General features: G+C 41.7%; 1 protein-coding gene across 1 annotated transcript in view; it reads left to right on the top strand.

Annotated features, from left to right (window-relative positions):
- LOC115007219 (protein sidekick-1-like) overlaps positions 1-17,347 on the top strand; it is a 206,845-nt gene that overhangs the window by 131,890 nt on the left and 57,608 nt on the right. The window contains exons 7-15 of the mRNA XM_029429988.1: positions 850-952; positions 4,010-4,185; positions 6,890-6,973; positions 8,882-9,076; positions 9,863-9,979; positions 10,128-10,295; positions 11,055-11,157; positions 11,294-11,467; positions 16,039-16,175. Coding sequence (XP_029285848.1) covers positions 850-952; positions 4,010-4,185; positions 6,890-6,973; positions 8,882-9,076; positions 9,863-9,979; positions 10,128-10,295; positions 11,055-11,157; positions 11,294-11,467; positions 16,039-16,175 — 1,257 coding nt within the window. The remainder of the gene's footprint in view (positions 1-849; positions 953-4,009; positions 4,186-6,889; positions 6,974-8,881; positions 9,077-9,862; positions 9,980-10,127; positions 10,296-11,054; positions 11,158-11,293; positions 11,468-16,038; positions 16,176-17,347) is intronic.

The following is a 17,347-nucleotide window of genomic DNA, read 5'->3' on the forward strand; positions in this document are numbered from 1 at the left end:
GTGTGTGTGTGTGTGTGTGTGTGTGTGTGTGTGTGTGTGTGTGTGTGTGTGTGATTGAAAATATGCCTGGGATAAGAGACGATAGCAGTTTAGAAGTAGTGGAAATGAATGTAGAGTTTTATTGAAACTCTCTTTTGTTTCAGTGAGACTCTGACACTCAATCTCATTTACTACTAGCTTCTCTTATACACTGTCATTCTTTCATATTCTATTATTCTCTTCACTGTTTACTAATCTCCTTACATAAAACATGCCATCATTCTCTCCGATGTATATTTTCATTCAGCATATTTGTGTGTGTGTGTGTGTTCATTTTTATTAATCTTTTTATTTTAATTAATTACTTAATTCTTTCTGCACGGCCAAAATGTATCTATTCTCACACTGCATGATTTGATCAAATGGACGCGACAAGTCTTTTCTTTTCAAATGTAGTTTTATATGTTAAAAGCAGTGTTACTGTGTGCAATTCTACTTTTGAAGGAAAAAGAAGAATATTGTCCTACAGATGCTGTAAGATGCAAACAATTTGCTCCATCCATTTTGCAGCAAAGTTCAGTTTTATGTATACAAGTGTCCTAACAGTTTCAAACAAGACTACAGCTAGCCACAACATTTAAAACACTTAATGAGTACAGTGTCTGCCCAGCGTTAGATCAAATACAACAAAGGACACTGTCGTGGTGCGTGAATATAAAGTGTGGCTTAGAAAAAAGGATCATGGTACTTACAAGAGAGTGTGCACGTGTAAAAGTGTAAAGTTGTGTGAGTTGGAGACTTTATGAGGTTATGCTGCCGTGAGTGCTTTATGGCCTAAACTGCTTCTCATATTTTCTATCTCTGTCATAGATCCTGAATCAGAACTTGTGGCTCCGACGATTGTGATCGCACCCAGAAACACAACAGTGGTGGCGGGCAGGGAGGCGACACTGGAGTGCATCGCTAATGCCAGGTACATTTATTTTTTTGTATTCGACACAAACACACACACACACACACACACACACACAGTACGAACAATTCCTTTCTTGCTAGACAGCACTGTTTTCTTCCAGGGCAATTAGAGGACACCACATAAAATCGTAGCTCAGCAAGTTTCTCCCCCCAGTATTAGTGTATAGACACACACACACACACACACACACACACACACACACACACACACACACACACACACACACACACAGACACACACACACACACACACACACACACACACACACACACACCAGTACCAAGTTAACTTAAACAGAAGTTTGATCAAAGTCCCATCTGAGAGCAGAGAATCTAAACACACCCACAAATTCTCCCTGGCCCGCACACACACTGACACAGGCGCTGCAGTCTAGTCTGACACAACAGACGTTTTTCAGAGCAAAATAGAACAAATTCTATTTCAGTTTCAAGAGTTGCGAGAGACAAGCTCAGGCTTGTGTGTTATGGTTGCATTTGGCCGTTCAGTTTGTGAATTAGAGGGCGGAAAAGGAAGACCTTGAACGTTTTTTGAAAATAGACATAGGTCTTACATTGTTTGATAGGCTTCGTTCCGCTGTCTGCATGTGTACCGGTACTTTTTTTTAATGCACCAATTGCTTCCCTAATGTGTGCTTTATGTTAAACAATGCAGTATTTGTTTTAATCACAGCGTGTAGTGTAAGGAGTGGCATGAGTGAAGTAGAGCTATATAACTTCTGCTTGAAACATTTAGATTGGGTAGCCACAGTTACATCCTAGGGTACACATAAGGAGAACATTATCAATATTTAACATTTTGTAATATGCTCTTAAAGGTCTCTTTCACAGGAGTCTTGTATGAGTCCAACATTGATTGAAGAGTAAAGTGAGGCAGAGGCTGCTTTGAGCAGATAAAAGCACCGCTGGCTTGAATCGTCAGATCCCAACAGGCGATATTCAGGGCTCTACTAACTCAACATGCTGTATTGAGTTTCACGGCACATTATTTGTTCAAGGTTTTTGCTGTATTAATCTGGGCTAGATGTGCTGCTCTGATCTGTGAGCGCTGAAGTCCCTTTAAATGTTTCTCTGCAGCACTTGACCAGCACTTGACCACTGGGTAGCACTTAAGGTACAGCTTGAAAAAAAAACAAGTGACTAAACCGTATCACACATAATAGAAGATGGGAACATTCCTTCAGTATGTGTAAAAATAAAATCGTAGCGACAGCAGGATCCATTACCGTCATACAAATAATGAGAAATATTGTCAGACCAGTATTTTCTTTATTTATCACCATGTAATTGGATCTCTGCAGCCCACTTTATTAGTATTACAACCGTAGATAAATTAGCTCAGAGTCTCCTGCTTGTGTTCTGCCAGAAACAGCCCACTCCACAGCGATTATTTCTGATATCAGAGAATCCACTGAAAGATAGTCACTCCAGAGAGATAATTCTGTACCCGGGGAACAACTGAAAGAGAGAAACTATTCCATTGAAGTTTGGGAGAAAGGAAAGTGTGATCAGTGAAATAAAGTGCAGTGCTGAAATCTAAAAGCATCTGCTCTCCACATCCATTAATCAGTCATATGCACCAATGCAGTCCTAGTAGAGTACTAAAATAATTAGGAGTTTGATTTAAAACAAGCTGTGCCAGCAGGTCTCATATTAAGGGGCTGTAAAAAATCAGTTTCTGTCTTTGGGTACTTTTTGAATTCTTTTTTTGTGAACAGGACCCAATGAGTAAGCATATTAAAAGATGTTGTCACATCTGCCTCGCCAAAATTTTAATTTCTTTTTTATCTAACTTTTTCTACACCTCGAGGTGAATCATCTGAGAAAGAAAGCAGCGTGCTCTCGACTGTATCCAAAGAAAAGGAGAAACACATGTTATGTCTGACATTACATCATTTACAGTTGGACATATTAAGTGGATTTGGTCGCATATTAATCCAAATGACCCATTTAAAGAAACACAATTTATGTGGCTTCTTTCACAAAATGTTTTTCTTTTATTATACCTTAATAACATCCAAAACAGCAACAACAACCTTTCCACATCATATACCCAAACCTTGTACCATCCTGAAACAACAGCGTCTGCACCTCCTCCAGCTCTGAATAACAACCTTTGTTAGTGCCATGTAAGGTTGTGTCAAAGTGATTGCTATTGGAATAACAACAAATGAACTTTTTGTGTAACAATAATGAATCAAAATAATGTAAAATTAATGATTTTTAAACTAATGTATTTTGGAGACATCGCATATTTCACATGTCATTCCATCTAATTAATTTATGTTTGTTTAATGACTTCTCCAACATTGGTTTTTACAAACCCCTCTAACCAAAAACCTAATAATTATTTTAAGCCTATAAGTAATTGGCACCGAAATATTTCTTCTTTATTTTTTTCATTGCAGCCTTAGCAATGTTTTAATATGTTTTGTAATGTTCTTTTATCAACGAGTATTAGTATTTTTCATCACTACATGTTCATTATTTTGGTAGCTTAGTGCTTGTGTCCCTAACAAGATGCACCTGGGCAGGCAGCTCCAGCTGATGATTACATAATTAGCTGTTGTACTAGATACAGAGTTTCACATTTTAATGCGGATTGCTTATAAGAATTGAAATGTCGCATGAAAATGCATCAAAGAACCGAGCTGCTGTATTCATGCTATCTTGCACAAACACACACAAACACACACACACACACACACACACACACACACACACACACACACACACACCACACACACACACAAAAGAATGGTGTTTTGATGATGTTTATCCAAAACAAAATTTCACTATACATGAAAACCCATTTCTTTTCTCCAGCATCCAGAGTAACTGACTGAAGCTCCTTCATGCTGAGTAAAGCTGACTGCTCTGATATACAGACTGTCATCATTCATTTCCTGCCTCATTGACACATAAACTGATGGATTTAATATGTTGTAATTGCCTTCTGCCACTCTTTTTCTTTTTCTCTAAATCACCGACTCATGCTATATTTTTTCTCTTCTTCTCTGACTTCCTCTCCTCTCAGACCGATTGACAGCCTCGTGGTGTCATGGAAACGTGATGGGCGTCGTCTGACCAATGGGCGTCGCCTTGTTATTCCCGCCCCCACCTCTTCTGACACAGGGTTATATGTTTGTGAAGCGTTGCTTAGCAACAGCACTAGCAAACCTGTGGAGGCAAGGGCACAACTCACTGTAATGGGTAAGGAAAAAAGGACAGTCACCCACACACACACACACACACACACACACACACACACACACACACACACACTGCCTAATATAATTATCCATGATTATCCTGGGTAGGCCTGACCCATCAAGCCTAATGCCCTCAACATGTACCATTCATTTCTATTTTAACCCCACTCTCGTCTTTTCTTGAACATGTTTTGCTCCAGGCACGGTTTCATCCTGTTTATTCTTTCATTTATTCCTACATTTCTTCCGGAAGCATGACTGTGAACACCCCCGGGCAGTGAACTGTCAACTACAGGAATACTGAGGCTGAATCTGTTGTCCACACTCTCCAATAAACTGCCCATTGTAGTCACAAACATCTGTTACATTCATATACACACTAATTAATTCCCTCAAATACATTCATGTGTGTGTACTCAATGCTTACACACAATCACAAAATGGCACAGCGGACATGCATGCCTGTTTGCCCGGCAGCTAAATTAGTTTTGTTCCCTGGAGGCACCAATCAATACGAGAACACTGAAAGCACTCAAACAGGTGCGCTCTCGTCACAATCCACTCCTGTCCTCGATATGTGTGTGTAAATAGAAAACAACATACAAGCGGGCAGGGAGCGTGTGATTGATGAAGCGAAACTTTTCTCTCCCAGTTCGTCAGCGTCTTTTTGATCTGCTGTGATTGTCAGAGCGAAGGAGCACCTAACGCACAGAGAGCAAACTACCCACGCCTACAGAATACTCACTAGTCAGAAAAGACCTTCCTGAATATTTATGTCCCACTCATTCTCTTTCTGTTCCCCCGCTCACTATCTACCACCAATTTTTGTACCCTTTTAGTCTCTGTCTTTCGCCTCTCCCTCTCTCTCTCTCTCTCTCTCTCTCTCTCGATGTTATCTTTATCATTAGGCCAACAGGACTGTCTGCATGCATTCATATGTATCAGAGGACTAGAGGCTGATGAATACATTATTACTGATCCTCTTTCCTGCTATGGGCTCAAAAGACCTTGATGCAATGAAAGGGATTCCTAAACAGAATAGTGTATGTGTGTGTGTGAAAGAAGGAGACAGCCTCAAAGGTATTCATTATTCAATTTCATTTCTTTTCTGCCCAGATCCACTAATAGGAATATGTATGACACTCGGTGCCGTGTTGTATAATGTACAGACGACAGTGTATCTGTTGTTGTTCTCCATCTTTGTGTTGCAGGCAGACAGCAGGGAATCCACGGAAGCTCAAAGCCCTAAGCCCAACCACCCAAACACTCGAAAATGGGTTTTGTTGTATTTGTTGCTTTTGGGTCCTTGCACTCACCTGACTGAAGTCGATGAATGCATCCCTGTGTTATCGGTGTCACGCCACATGGCTGTTATTCATCTCTTGTTTTCCTGTTCCTCCGTTCAACGCACGCCTCCCTCATTCTCTTGTCAAAAGTCGTGCCGAATTCCACCGTGCACAATAAAGATAGGAGATGCGGCGTATGTGTGGGTTTAAAAGTTACCACGAAGTAGTAAAGAACTTTAAAGACAAGAAGAATTAATGTAGCAGCAACATGGGAGTCTACTGTCCACACACACGCGCACACACACACACACACACACACACACACACACACACACACACACACACACACACACACAGCTTGATCAAACTCGCAGTCTGTCTTATTTTTTTATTGCCTCCTCCGTTTACACATCTACCGTGTGAAGCTACGTAGAAGGAATAGAGAGAAATAAAGCTGGAGGAAAAGATTTATTTCTCTTTCTTTCTTTAAGTACAAAAGCATTAAAATGACAGCGTCTTGTCAAAACATTACTGTTATATGTTCTTATTAAACAAGTATGGAGCCTTATAAAAAATAAATAAAAGGAAACTTCTATTGAAATGCCTTCTCCTCGTTCGTGAAGAATTATATCTTTGTGACAAGCAGTATACACATTCATTATTTAGTGCGTACACTGGACATTTCATTTTCCTCAAAGACATTTTTCAGTGAACAGGTGCCGCTACTGTGTGGAGCCACTTTTCCAGAGATGCCAGACTGAAAATAAATTAGCCAGTCAGTCTCCCCTCCCACCCCCTCTCTCTCTGGGCTTGTTGTGTCAATATCTCTCACTGAATATTAACAAATGTCTTTAAAAGCAATGGAGCGTATGCGGTACATTCTTCATAACGAAGCATTACAGTAAAACACCAAAAGGCATATAGTCACATTCAAATGGAGGGAAGCTGTGTCTCGCAGCTGCTGTCAGCATTTAGAGCGACACTGGTGAAGATGTTTAGAGGGAGCGCTTACTGCCAGAGAAATGAAGCACCGGTAGTTTAAAAAGGGGGATTGTTTCCCTCGGGAAAATCAAAGAATGGGTTTTTCCCTGACTGTGTGGAAGTAATTTCTCAGGGCATATAGACAGAAACCCTGCTTAGCAGCGACACTGAAGATACTTAGGGCCGAGAGGGTTACCCATTTATATTCTCTTTATAAGTCTCTTCTCAATTAAAGAATTCATATTTGTAGACTCCCAATTCTTATTATAATCGTTGAACACGTTTGTAAGCCTTTTCTTGTGCGCTTGTTATTATGAGTTCCGCAGCAGGGGGTGTTGTTAGTTTTTGTTCTTCAGTTTGAGATCCTTATGTTGATTCACAATGTGCTGCATATATTTAAAGGCTTTACATTTTGTGTTCTAACATTTCCCCCTGCAGAGCCACCTTCTCTGACTGCTCAACCTAAGAGGAAGATCGTTGCTGACCTCGACAGGAATGTAGACATCCCCTGCCTGGCTACAGGTATGTGTGTGTCTTTGTGAATACATTTATATGATTGGTTTACTTATTTTCAAGTTCATCTTAGAACAACACTCACATGCCCACGTGTGCATTGAAAGAGTTATTGCTTGTGGTAATAATTTCTCCCGTCCACACTGGCTGTGAAGAGTTTTGTTCTTATAGCGATTCCAATGTAAGAAATGGGCGACACAATCTGCAGTCCTTGTCCCGTGTAGAAATGCATCCATCTGAAACTAATATAAGGCCTCAGCAGTCAGAGTTAGTCATGTCAACTGGGTATCATGCAAAGCTGAGCTGTGGGGGATGGATATAAATACATTCAGAGAATATTGTACGGTGTAAAACACCATCATTTTGGAAGATGCCCACTTTATTTGATAAACTACAGCTGAAGGCTCAAATTAGCTTTGGCTGAACTTTGAAATGCATTTCAGCGTAGAGCGAGGACTGTCCCCTTTCTCGCATACTGGAATTACTTTAGGAAGGGAGGTCTTCACAGCCAGTACGGAGAGGAGGATTGTTTCCAGCAGTGAATAACTCTTTCAATGTACCTTTGAACTATTGTTTTAACATATACTTTAAGGTTTCAGTATGCTTAAAACAGACTAGCTTAAAGGCTCAAACCAAGCCTAAAAACTAGGTTGCACTGCTTGTGGTCTGATTACATCTATGATCTCACTTGAAAAACCTGCAGTCATAGAGAGAGGCGAGACACAATGGTTTCATTCAATGGGGTTTCAGACGATCTGACAGGAACTGTGAAGCACACTGAGGCTCTCACTCTGCTGGTGTTTGCTACCAGGTGTTGAGTGTGTTGAATCATTACATGAAAAAGTCATATCTCTTACCTCGGTAAGTTTGTCGAGGTCTGTGCAGCATCACTTTGAAGATTTTATAGAGTCTGTTTATCTTTAGTATCTATTGCCCAGAGTACGTCAAGGAGACTCTATCCACCTTAAATGATGCTGAGCGTTGGTGTCATTCAGTGTGCGTGTGCATTACTTTGTAGGATTCTTGACGAGTGAAAGTGTGCTAGTGAGAATATCAAAATGCTGAGACCAAGCCTGAAAATTGCGCTTGTTAATGTCTCTTGTTTTTAAATGGGATTACATGAAAGCAGAGGGAGGACACAGCTCTAAAAATTGCAACATGCAGTACTCTCCTCTCTCTCTCTCTCTCTCTCTCTCTCTCTCTCTCTCTCTCTCTCTCTCTCTCACACACAGACACACTGAGCGAGTGTGTTCCTCCTCAGTAATCTGATACAGTGAAAGGGTAATTAAATAGCAGAGGCCTGTGGGTACGAAGAGAGGGATGGAGGCTGGGAGGAGGAGGAACGAGGGAAGACAAGACAGACAGAGTGCAGAGAGACAGAGTGAGCGAGACAGGGAGGGGGTGAAAAATACTTCACGCATGTCTGTAAAAGCTTGACACTGACAGATTGAGGAAAAGTGTGGAAGTCACTCTCTTTCCCTCAAACACACACATACACACACACAAACATGTACACACTGGTGTGGAGGGTTGAGGCAGAGTAATTGCATGAGTCACCTGCCTGTCATACCTGGCATGTCTGTCCGCCAGGTGGGGGTTGATACTGGTGATATTCATTGTGCTGCTCATACCCATATCTTTTATTCAGAATGTTTTTTGGGCCCTTCTGCCACCCTTACCCTACCACTCACACCCTCCAATCAATATATTATTAGCAGCCATTATGCCCACATGCATATTTATAGGAGAGTGGATCACAGAGAAGAAAGATTGTTGAAAAGAGTGTGTGTGGCTGTTTTAGTTGGAGTTGGACCAGTTTGCTCTGCGGGGATGTCAGCTGGCTTTATATTAAGGAAATAAAAAAAAATGTTCTGCCTGTTTGTGTGTTTGTTTTTTTGTGTACACGTACACGTGTAGGTGTGCCCCAGCCCAGGATAGAGTGGTATAAGGATGCGGTGCCTCTTTCCAAATTGGCCAACCCTCGCTACAAGGTCACCGCAGCAGCCGGGCTGACGGTGCGCAGGGTGCAGCCGGGAGACGGAGGAATATTCCAGTGCTTCGCTCGCAACGCCGCCGGAGAAACTCAGGCACACGCACAACTCCTTGTATCAAGTGAGTTTGTCTGTGTGACACACTTACACAATAAGACACACGTTTACACTTGTGTATACACACGTTAATCGGTTAATCCTTTACTCTCTAAATAGCGAAGAAAGAAATGCTTGCAAAATAAGATTATTTTAGTTTCGGTTAATCAACTAATTGTTTCAGCTGCATTGTTTTTGCGTCCCACTTCATCCTCCACATGTGGCCCTACCGTACATGTGTACCATTTGCAGCGGTCATTAACTTTCATTTTTAAGATGACGAACAGAATAAATTAGAATCAAATGCCTGCTGTGCTGCTTTTGCCTTGCAAAGTGGGTTTGAGTTGTGTTTGGGCTGGAAAATAGAAAAGTTTTTCTTCTGTGTTTTTGCAATATGCCAAACACAGCCCCGCCTGAAATACAATACATTTTTGCTTCTGAAATTAAAATGATAGTGAGAGTCATCTGAACACTCACAGCCTAGCTTACAGTGTGTTTCAGCTACAGACGTCTGCACGTACTGTTTGTCTCAGTAGAGTTACGCTCTGTTTAGTGAGCGTTATAATTAAAAGTCCCGATGGAGCTTCCACACCACCACCTTCCACATTTATGCACACACACGTACCACTAGGTAATGAATAAAGGCTCCATTGATCAAAGAGGAGGCTTTTGTGTTTCGATCAACACTGTCATTCTTTCTTTTTCAATTCTTTTTCTCTTTGCCATTAAGTTTCACTCTGGCTTTCTTTTTTCCCCAAAATCTCCTCTCAGTAGGTCTTCGTTCTTCTCACGCTCTCTCCCTGTGTTTCAGGTGTGGCGCCCGCATTTACATTCCCTCCATCTGACCAAATAGTAACTGATGGGAACACAGCCTTGTTTAAGTGCCAGACGAGCGGAGCTCCAAAACCTGCCATCACCTGGAGGAAAGGTAACAGAACACGCACTGCATTACACACTGAGCACACACACAAAGACAATGACACACTGACAAGATGTGTTTGTAATTAAAAATGTGCTGAATGACTTAATTACTCTCGGTAACCTAAAGGCTATTTTGTTATTTTCTCTCTCTGTAGGATCACAGGTCTTAGCTAGCGGCTCTGTTCAGGTTCCCAGGTTCACACTGTTACAGTCAGGGGGTTTGCAGATTCAGCCAATCAGCTTCCAGGATTCAGGAGATTACACATGCATCGCCTCCAACCGAGACGGAACCATCAACTCCACCTCTACGCTCACCGTTTGGAGTAAGACACACACACACCCGAGCTTTCCACACAAACAAAAAAACATTAAACGGCTCAATATACATTTGCTAAACAGACATGGAACAGTTAATTTGTCCGTCGCTGTCAAATCGCATTAGGTCAGGCTGGTGAACAGCAGTGTGATTGGTTATCGATGCAATGGGCTGGTGTAATGGTGAAGTAATCATCTGATAGGCCGGGTTAGAGGATGATGGATTAGCTGGTAAAGTTATCGATTTTTTAATATATATCTTGGCAGCTTCTGATTAAATGCTATTGAATTAGATTAACCACAATCCTCAGTTTAACACTGATATATAAAAACTATGCTCATCTATTGGAGGCCCATTCACATCCCAAATATACCAGGACTACTTGTTACTCACATAACAGATGTCTTCTACACTGCATCCATTTTTCACTCTTTCTCTTTAGCTTATGCAACGTGTGAAACCCCTGAGTCGAACAAAGCACCAATAACATGATAGACTAAGCAGTTTTCCACATTAGTAGTGTGTCAGTGTGTGTTTGTGGCTGAGAGAGGAAGCCTGCTTGTGTGCTTGTTTAGCTTTAACAGTTCAGAACTAAACTGTTGACTAATCGCTTATTGTTCTGGAGCAGCATACATTTTATAGTAATATAAGAGAGCACTGAACAAATGTCATGTATAATATTTAGTATTGTTTATCTAACCTGTGTCATCGCTCCTCTTCTTCTTTCTTTTTCCGCTCTCTATTTTTTTTCCTCTCTTTTTCGCAGGTCGTACAGTCATTTCTGTGCCTCCAACAGACCAGCGTGTTATCAAAGGAACCACTGCTATACTGGACTGTAATGCTACACATGACCCCAGAGTCAATATCAGGTACCTGCTTATCCGTCTGTGTGTTTACGTGCATAATTACTTTTATAATGTCTGCTTCTTTCTCTGTTTTCCATGGCTTTCTTTGTGTTTGTATATACATACAGTACAGAGTTCATATATTGCTCCTCTATTGCAGCTTCAAGTGGGATCGAGGCGGCGTGCTGGTCCGGCCCACCAATGGGGGCCGTGTCACCATACGCCAGGGCTCCCTCTCTATTGGCCAGACATGGTCAGGTGACATTGGGGATTACACCTGCACTGTGACATCGCAGGCTGGCAACGATTCTCGGCCTTCGCGCCTCGAAGTCATGTGAGTTCAAAGAATCATGCAAAGCTGTTTTGACCTTGTCACCCTAGTTTCTGAGAGCTTAGGCAAGCTGTTTCCTCCTTACTCTGTCTCAATACTTTGGTTAGTACACGTCCATGTGGTACACTATGTACTTGTGTAGTGGGTGAACTGCGACGCGAAAGGGTAGCGTTGTCTCAAACCTGGCTGTTGTGCACTTACCAGAAATGATCGGTATATGGTGTTAACACACATATATTGTGAAATACAGAACAGACATTGATTCAACAAGCGTGAATTGTTTTCTTCTTGATTGAGTGATAAGGTGCAATATTGTCTTTGACTTTTTGTGCTGCAATCAAATGGGAGAACAAACCAATCCATAGCTAGCTGTCTGGCTGATTGAAATTGCAGATATGATTGACAGGTAGAATGCCTCTGGAATTGAGCATCATATAAAGAAATATTGACTATGCAGAACATAAGTCAGGAGAAGCAGCACATATGTAATTTAGTATATTGTCAAACATAAAGAAACACCAGTGTACGCTTTTTTCAGCAGTTGTCTAACGAGATCATTACTTGTTTCCTATAAGCGCCAGTCAGACGGCCTCTAGACCAAATGTAGGTCTATAGCATTAAAACTGTAAAGTGTAAGAATGTGGCATGTCAGTGTGAGGTATTTTTAGACAATATAAATAGTAGTGTAAGGCCTAATCTGCTATCAGGTACCTTGTACTTGCAGTACACTCCCTGCTCTGTCAAAAGGCAGCCTCGAGTGTAAACTTGGTACGTACAGTGTGTTTGTGTGCATGCTTGTTTTCATGTTGTTTGGGTAAAAACATCCCAAACATGTCGCTTTGTGTGTGTGTGGTATGAGCAGAACCTTCCTAATGCTCAGATTAAAAGATCCCACACACATAAGTGTATCCCACGCTCCGACCCACACAGCCTTATTACAGCCACTGTGTGAGAACACTATCAGGTACTGGCCTTTATATATTAATAGGTATAATATATTTATAAAAGGCACTTATGATATATTAATACAACTGCAGGGTGGGAGAGAGATAGAACATGGGTCCACATCCCTCTGAATTATGCAGCGACGAGGGGTTACACATGTCAAACTCAGGGGGAGGAAGTGAGTCTCTGTTTTTAGCTGCGCAAAAACAAATGGGGAAAGAAGGGATTTGTGTGTGTGTGTGTGTGTGTGTGTGTGTGTGTGTGTGTGTGTGTGTGTGTGTGTGTGTGTGTGTGTGTGTGTGTGTGTGTGTGTGTGTGTGTGTGTGTGTGTGTGTGTGTGTGTGTGTGTGTGTGTGTGTGTGGGCGGGCGTGCATTTACGTGTGTGACTGACATTCTCGTTAGCTCAGTAGCATTGGGTCACGGAGGTTAACAGACGCTGGCGGCTAAGGAGACAGACTAATTACCAGCAGGTTATTGGTTCAACTCCCGCAAGACACATCCATGTGTTTGTGAGTGTGTGTGTGTGTGTGTGTGTGTGTGGACTGTGTGAAGGTAGTTGCTCCAACATTCTCTAAGCTCATCCATTAATTAATATGATCATGTCAGCTCAAAAAAGAAAACATCATTCTCATTTCTCCTTGCTCTCTCCACCTCGCCTCATTCACCGCCCGCCCTTGCTTCTTCTTGGTGGAGTACGAGTCTCCCTCCTCCTCGAACACTACGTCTTCATATATCTCCCTCTCACTCTCCCTCCGTTCACCTCATTCTGACTAAACACCCAATGAATATTAAAACCTCAAAACCACAGACACAACCATAAAAGAAAAATGTTTTTTTCACATTTAATGAAATTAAGAGCTGGCAGCCTGTCAAAATATACACACATCCATGATTGTTTAGAAATAATTAATGAGCTTATGAATATAAAATGAAGCTAGTTTAGGCTCAAGGGAATAGTGTCTTTTCATTATGTTTTCTGTGTAAATGTATTGGTTCTGTTCTTTAATATGATCTGTTTATATCTTCACTGCTACCACCTGTAGCCTTCACATAAAGCAACACTAAGAGCTGCTTTCCATTTCTCCTCCTAGAAGCCAACCGTTTCTGAAAGAGAGTTATGATGCACAACAATTGGTATAATCAAATGTCTGTACACTCTTTATTGCTTTCATACATACAGTATATCTCAAAAGTGAGTACACCCTTTAGATTTTTGCAAATATTCTGTTATATCCTTTCAGGGGATAACATTATCCTACTGAAACTTTGATATAACTTAAAGTAGTCAGTGTGCTGCTTGAATAACAGTATAGATTTATTGTCCTTTGAAAATTACTCAGTACACAGCTGTTAATGTCTAAACAGCTGGCAACAAAAGTGAGTACACCCCATAGTGAACATGTCCTAATTGTGCCCAATGATGTTGTTTTCCCGCCCTGGTGTCATGTGACTCGTTAGTGTTACAAGGATTCAGGTGTAAATGATAAGCAGGGCTGTTAAATTTGGTGTTTTGGGCACAATTCTCTCTGAATGCTGGACAACATGGCACCTCATGGCAAGGAACTCTCTGAGCGGCTGAAAAAAAGGATTATTGCGCTTCACAAAGATGGCCTTGGCTATAAGAAGATTGCCAACACCATGAAAATGAGTTGTAGCACAGTGGCTAAGATCATACAGCGGTTTTCCAGGACAGGTTCCACTCGGAACAGGCCTCGCCAGGGTCGACCAAAGAAGTTGAGTCCACGTGCTCAGCGTCATATCCAGAGGTTGGTTTCCAAAAATAGACGTGCGAGTGCTTCCAGCATTGCTGCAGAGGTTGCAGAAGTGGGATGTCAGCCTGTCAGTGCCCAGACCATACGCCGCACACTGCATCAAATCGGTTTGTATGGCCGTCGCCCCAGACAGAAGCCCCTTCTGAAACCGATGCATAAGAAAGCCCGCAAACAGTTTGCTGAAGACAATGAATCCAAGAACATGAGTTACTGGAACCATGTCCTGTGGTCTGATGAGACCAAAATAAACCTGTTTGGGTCAGATGGTGTCCGGCGTGTGTGGCGGCACCCTGGTGAGGAGTACCAAGACAAATGTGTTTTGCCTACAGTCAAGCATGGTGGTGGCAGCATCATGGTCTGGGGCTGCATGAGTGCTGCCGGCACTGGGGAGCTGCATTTCATTGAGGGACACATGAATTCCAATATATACTGTGACATCCTGCAGCAGAGCATGATCCCCTCTCTTCGGAAACTGGGCCGTAGGGCAGTTTTCCAACATGATAATGACCCTAAACACACCTCCAAGATGACAACGGCCTTGCTGAAGAAGCTGAAGGTTAAGGTGATGGACTGGCCAAGTATGTCTCCAGACCTAAACCCAATTGAGCACATGTGGGGTATCCTCAAGAGGAAGGTGGAGGAGTGCAAGGTGTCCAACATCCGTGCGCTCCGTGATGTCGTCGTGGAGGAGTGGAAGAAGATTCCAGAAGCAACCTGTGCAGCTCTGGTGAATTCCATGCCCAGGAGGGTTAAAGCAGTGCTAGATAACAATGGTGGTCACACAAAATATTGACACTTTGGGCACAATTTAGACATGTTCACTATGGGGTGTACTCACTTTTGTTGCCAGCTGTTTAGACATTAACAGCTGTGTACTAAGTAATTTTCAAAGGACAATAAATCTATACTGTTATTCAAGCAGCACACTGACTACTTTAAGTTATATCAAAGTTTCAGTAGGATAATGTTATCCCCTGAAAGGATATAACAGAATATTTGCAAAAATCTAAAGGGTGTACTCACTTTTGAGATATACTGTATATCTATTTTTCTGTCTTTGTCATTTGCATGGCGGGGGTGCACAAATATCCTCAGACATGGCCAAATGCATCTTTAATAGATGTGTTAAGATATACTTGCTGTGGTGCAGATCGCGTACAGAATATAATATCACAATAAGTAAACCACAGCCATATATAAAAGATATCGCCCACTGGAACTGATCCTGGACCAGACCTGGAACCAACCTGGATGTCAGAGCCAACGTTATTCCACCACACTGACTTCTTTTATAAAACACAAATGCATAGCTGTGTAATTACATACTCAGACACAGACTCTTTTGTCAAGGGAAATATGCTTTCTCCTTTTCTTGCCAAAAGTTAAATAACAATAATAAATTAAATAACAATTGATATTTGATGTCCAGACATAAGAGTGGTATGATGTCTGGACAGTAAATATGTAGCTGCTATGAACATCCAGTAAGCTTAGCTTAGCAGAAAGACTGGAAGCAGCAAAGATCTGCATACCAGCACCTTTAAAGGTCATAAATGAACATGCTATATTTCATTTGTTTAATCTAAAAATTGTAATAAAAAGCAGTGTGAAAACGATGAGCTGCGGTGTTACATGGGTTAGTTGCTATTTGTTGGCCGAGATCAGTAAGTAAAATAGAAAAATAGACCGTAAAATAAAAGAAACGTGTAAAAGCACTGCTTGTCATTGAGTGAGGGAATTTCCCAAAATGTCAAATTATTTCTCTAAAGACTTGGTTCTGATCAAATGTTCTAACAACTACTATCTGACTTAGATCTGATGTTTTTCTTGTTCTTTCTTGTCTTTTCTGTGTTCAGTGAGCTGCCGCACTCTCCTCGCTCCCTGACGGCTCGTCTCAATGACTCTGATTCCCGCTCCGTCCTCCTCTCCTGGCTACGCCCCTTTGATGGGAACTCCCCACTTCTGTTCTACCTGCTGGAGCTCTCTGAGAACAGTACGTGTGTATGTGTGTGTGCGTCCAGGCATATACTTTATAGTCCCTGAGCGACAAACAGCTGTTCACTCGCTGTCTACCAGGCACTGACACACACTCATTTACAAGAGGCAGACATATGGAGAATGGTGTTGCTGAGTAAATGTACATCCAGGTTCCCTATAAATAAGCTCTTATTTTCCTCCCACCCTTACCCCTCTCTCACTCTCTTTCTTTCTCCCTCTCTCACCCTCGCTCTACCACAGATGTTTTAACAGCAGGCTGCCTCTCTGTCAAATGCGAAATAGAGGGAGAGAGGCGAGAGGGATTGAGTAATAGAATGACAGGAGAAACAGATTGGAGGGAGATGGCTGTGGAGTCGCTGTTATTCCTGCTGGAAGCTAATCGGATTGATTGGTGAACGTTACATGCCAAGGCCGAGTTCTTGACTTCGTGACTGTAGAAGCTGGACTGATGGACAAAAGTCAAACGTTAATGTAGTTTGACATTTTAAGTAATGTTCATTCTGATAACTTTTCTGGAGACTGGTTGAATATGACTTAAAGATTCCTGCTGTCGCACATTTCAGTAGCTGTAGTTTTACAAAAATCCTTCAAAATAATGATAGTCTGGTCAGTCAAGACAGTGAGGAATAGATGAGTTCTGTGCACACTGATTACCAGCTGTGTCTTTGTGTGTGTGAGTGTGTTTTATATTAGATGTTTTGGATTGTATTTTGGAGAGAATGGGCCATTATAAATACAATCTATTTTGATGTTGGACAATGGCTCTAATACACTCCCTGGTCTGGCTTTTAATGACACACACACACACACACAATATCCTTCTCACTTAAACAGCTACGCATCTCGCTGGGGCGACGATAATAGTGCATCTCTCTGTGGTATCTTCAAGAAAGACTGAAAGATAAGCTGGCAACAAGCTGGCAACAATATACAGAAGCATCTGTGGTTCTTTGGTTCTTTATTAATCCCCCTCTTCCCTCCAAACTTTCTCTCTTATTGAATCATGTGATACTTTTTTTCCTTTATAATTCTCTCCAGCTTATCCACCCGCCCCTTTCTTTTTACCTTTTCCTCCTTGCTTCTTTTATCTTTTCCTCCGTTCTTTTCTTTTTGATTTATGGGTCCTGAGTGTCCCCGTGTCTCTGTTTGTCTTGCCTCAGCCAGATA

This window comes from Cottoperca gobio, chromosome 1, assembly GCF_900634415.1.
Source record: "Cottoperca gobio chromosome 1, fCotGob3.1, whole genome shotgun sequence".
Classification (NCBI taxonomy): Eukaryota; Metazoa; Chordata; class Actinopteri; order Perciformes; family Bovichtidae; genus Cottoperca; species Cottoperca gobio.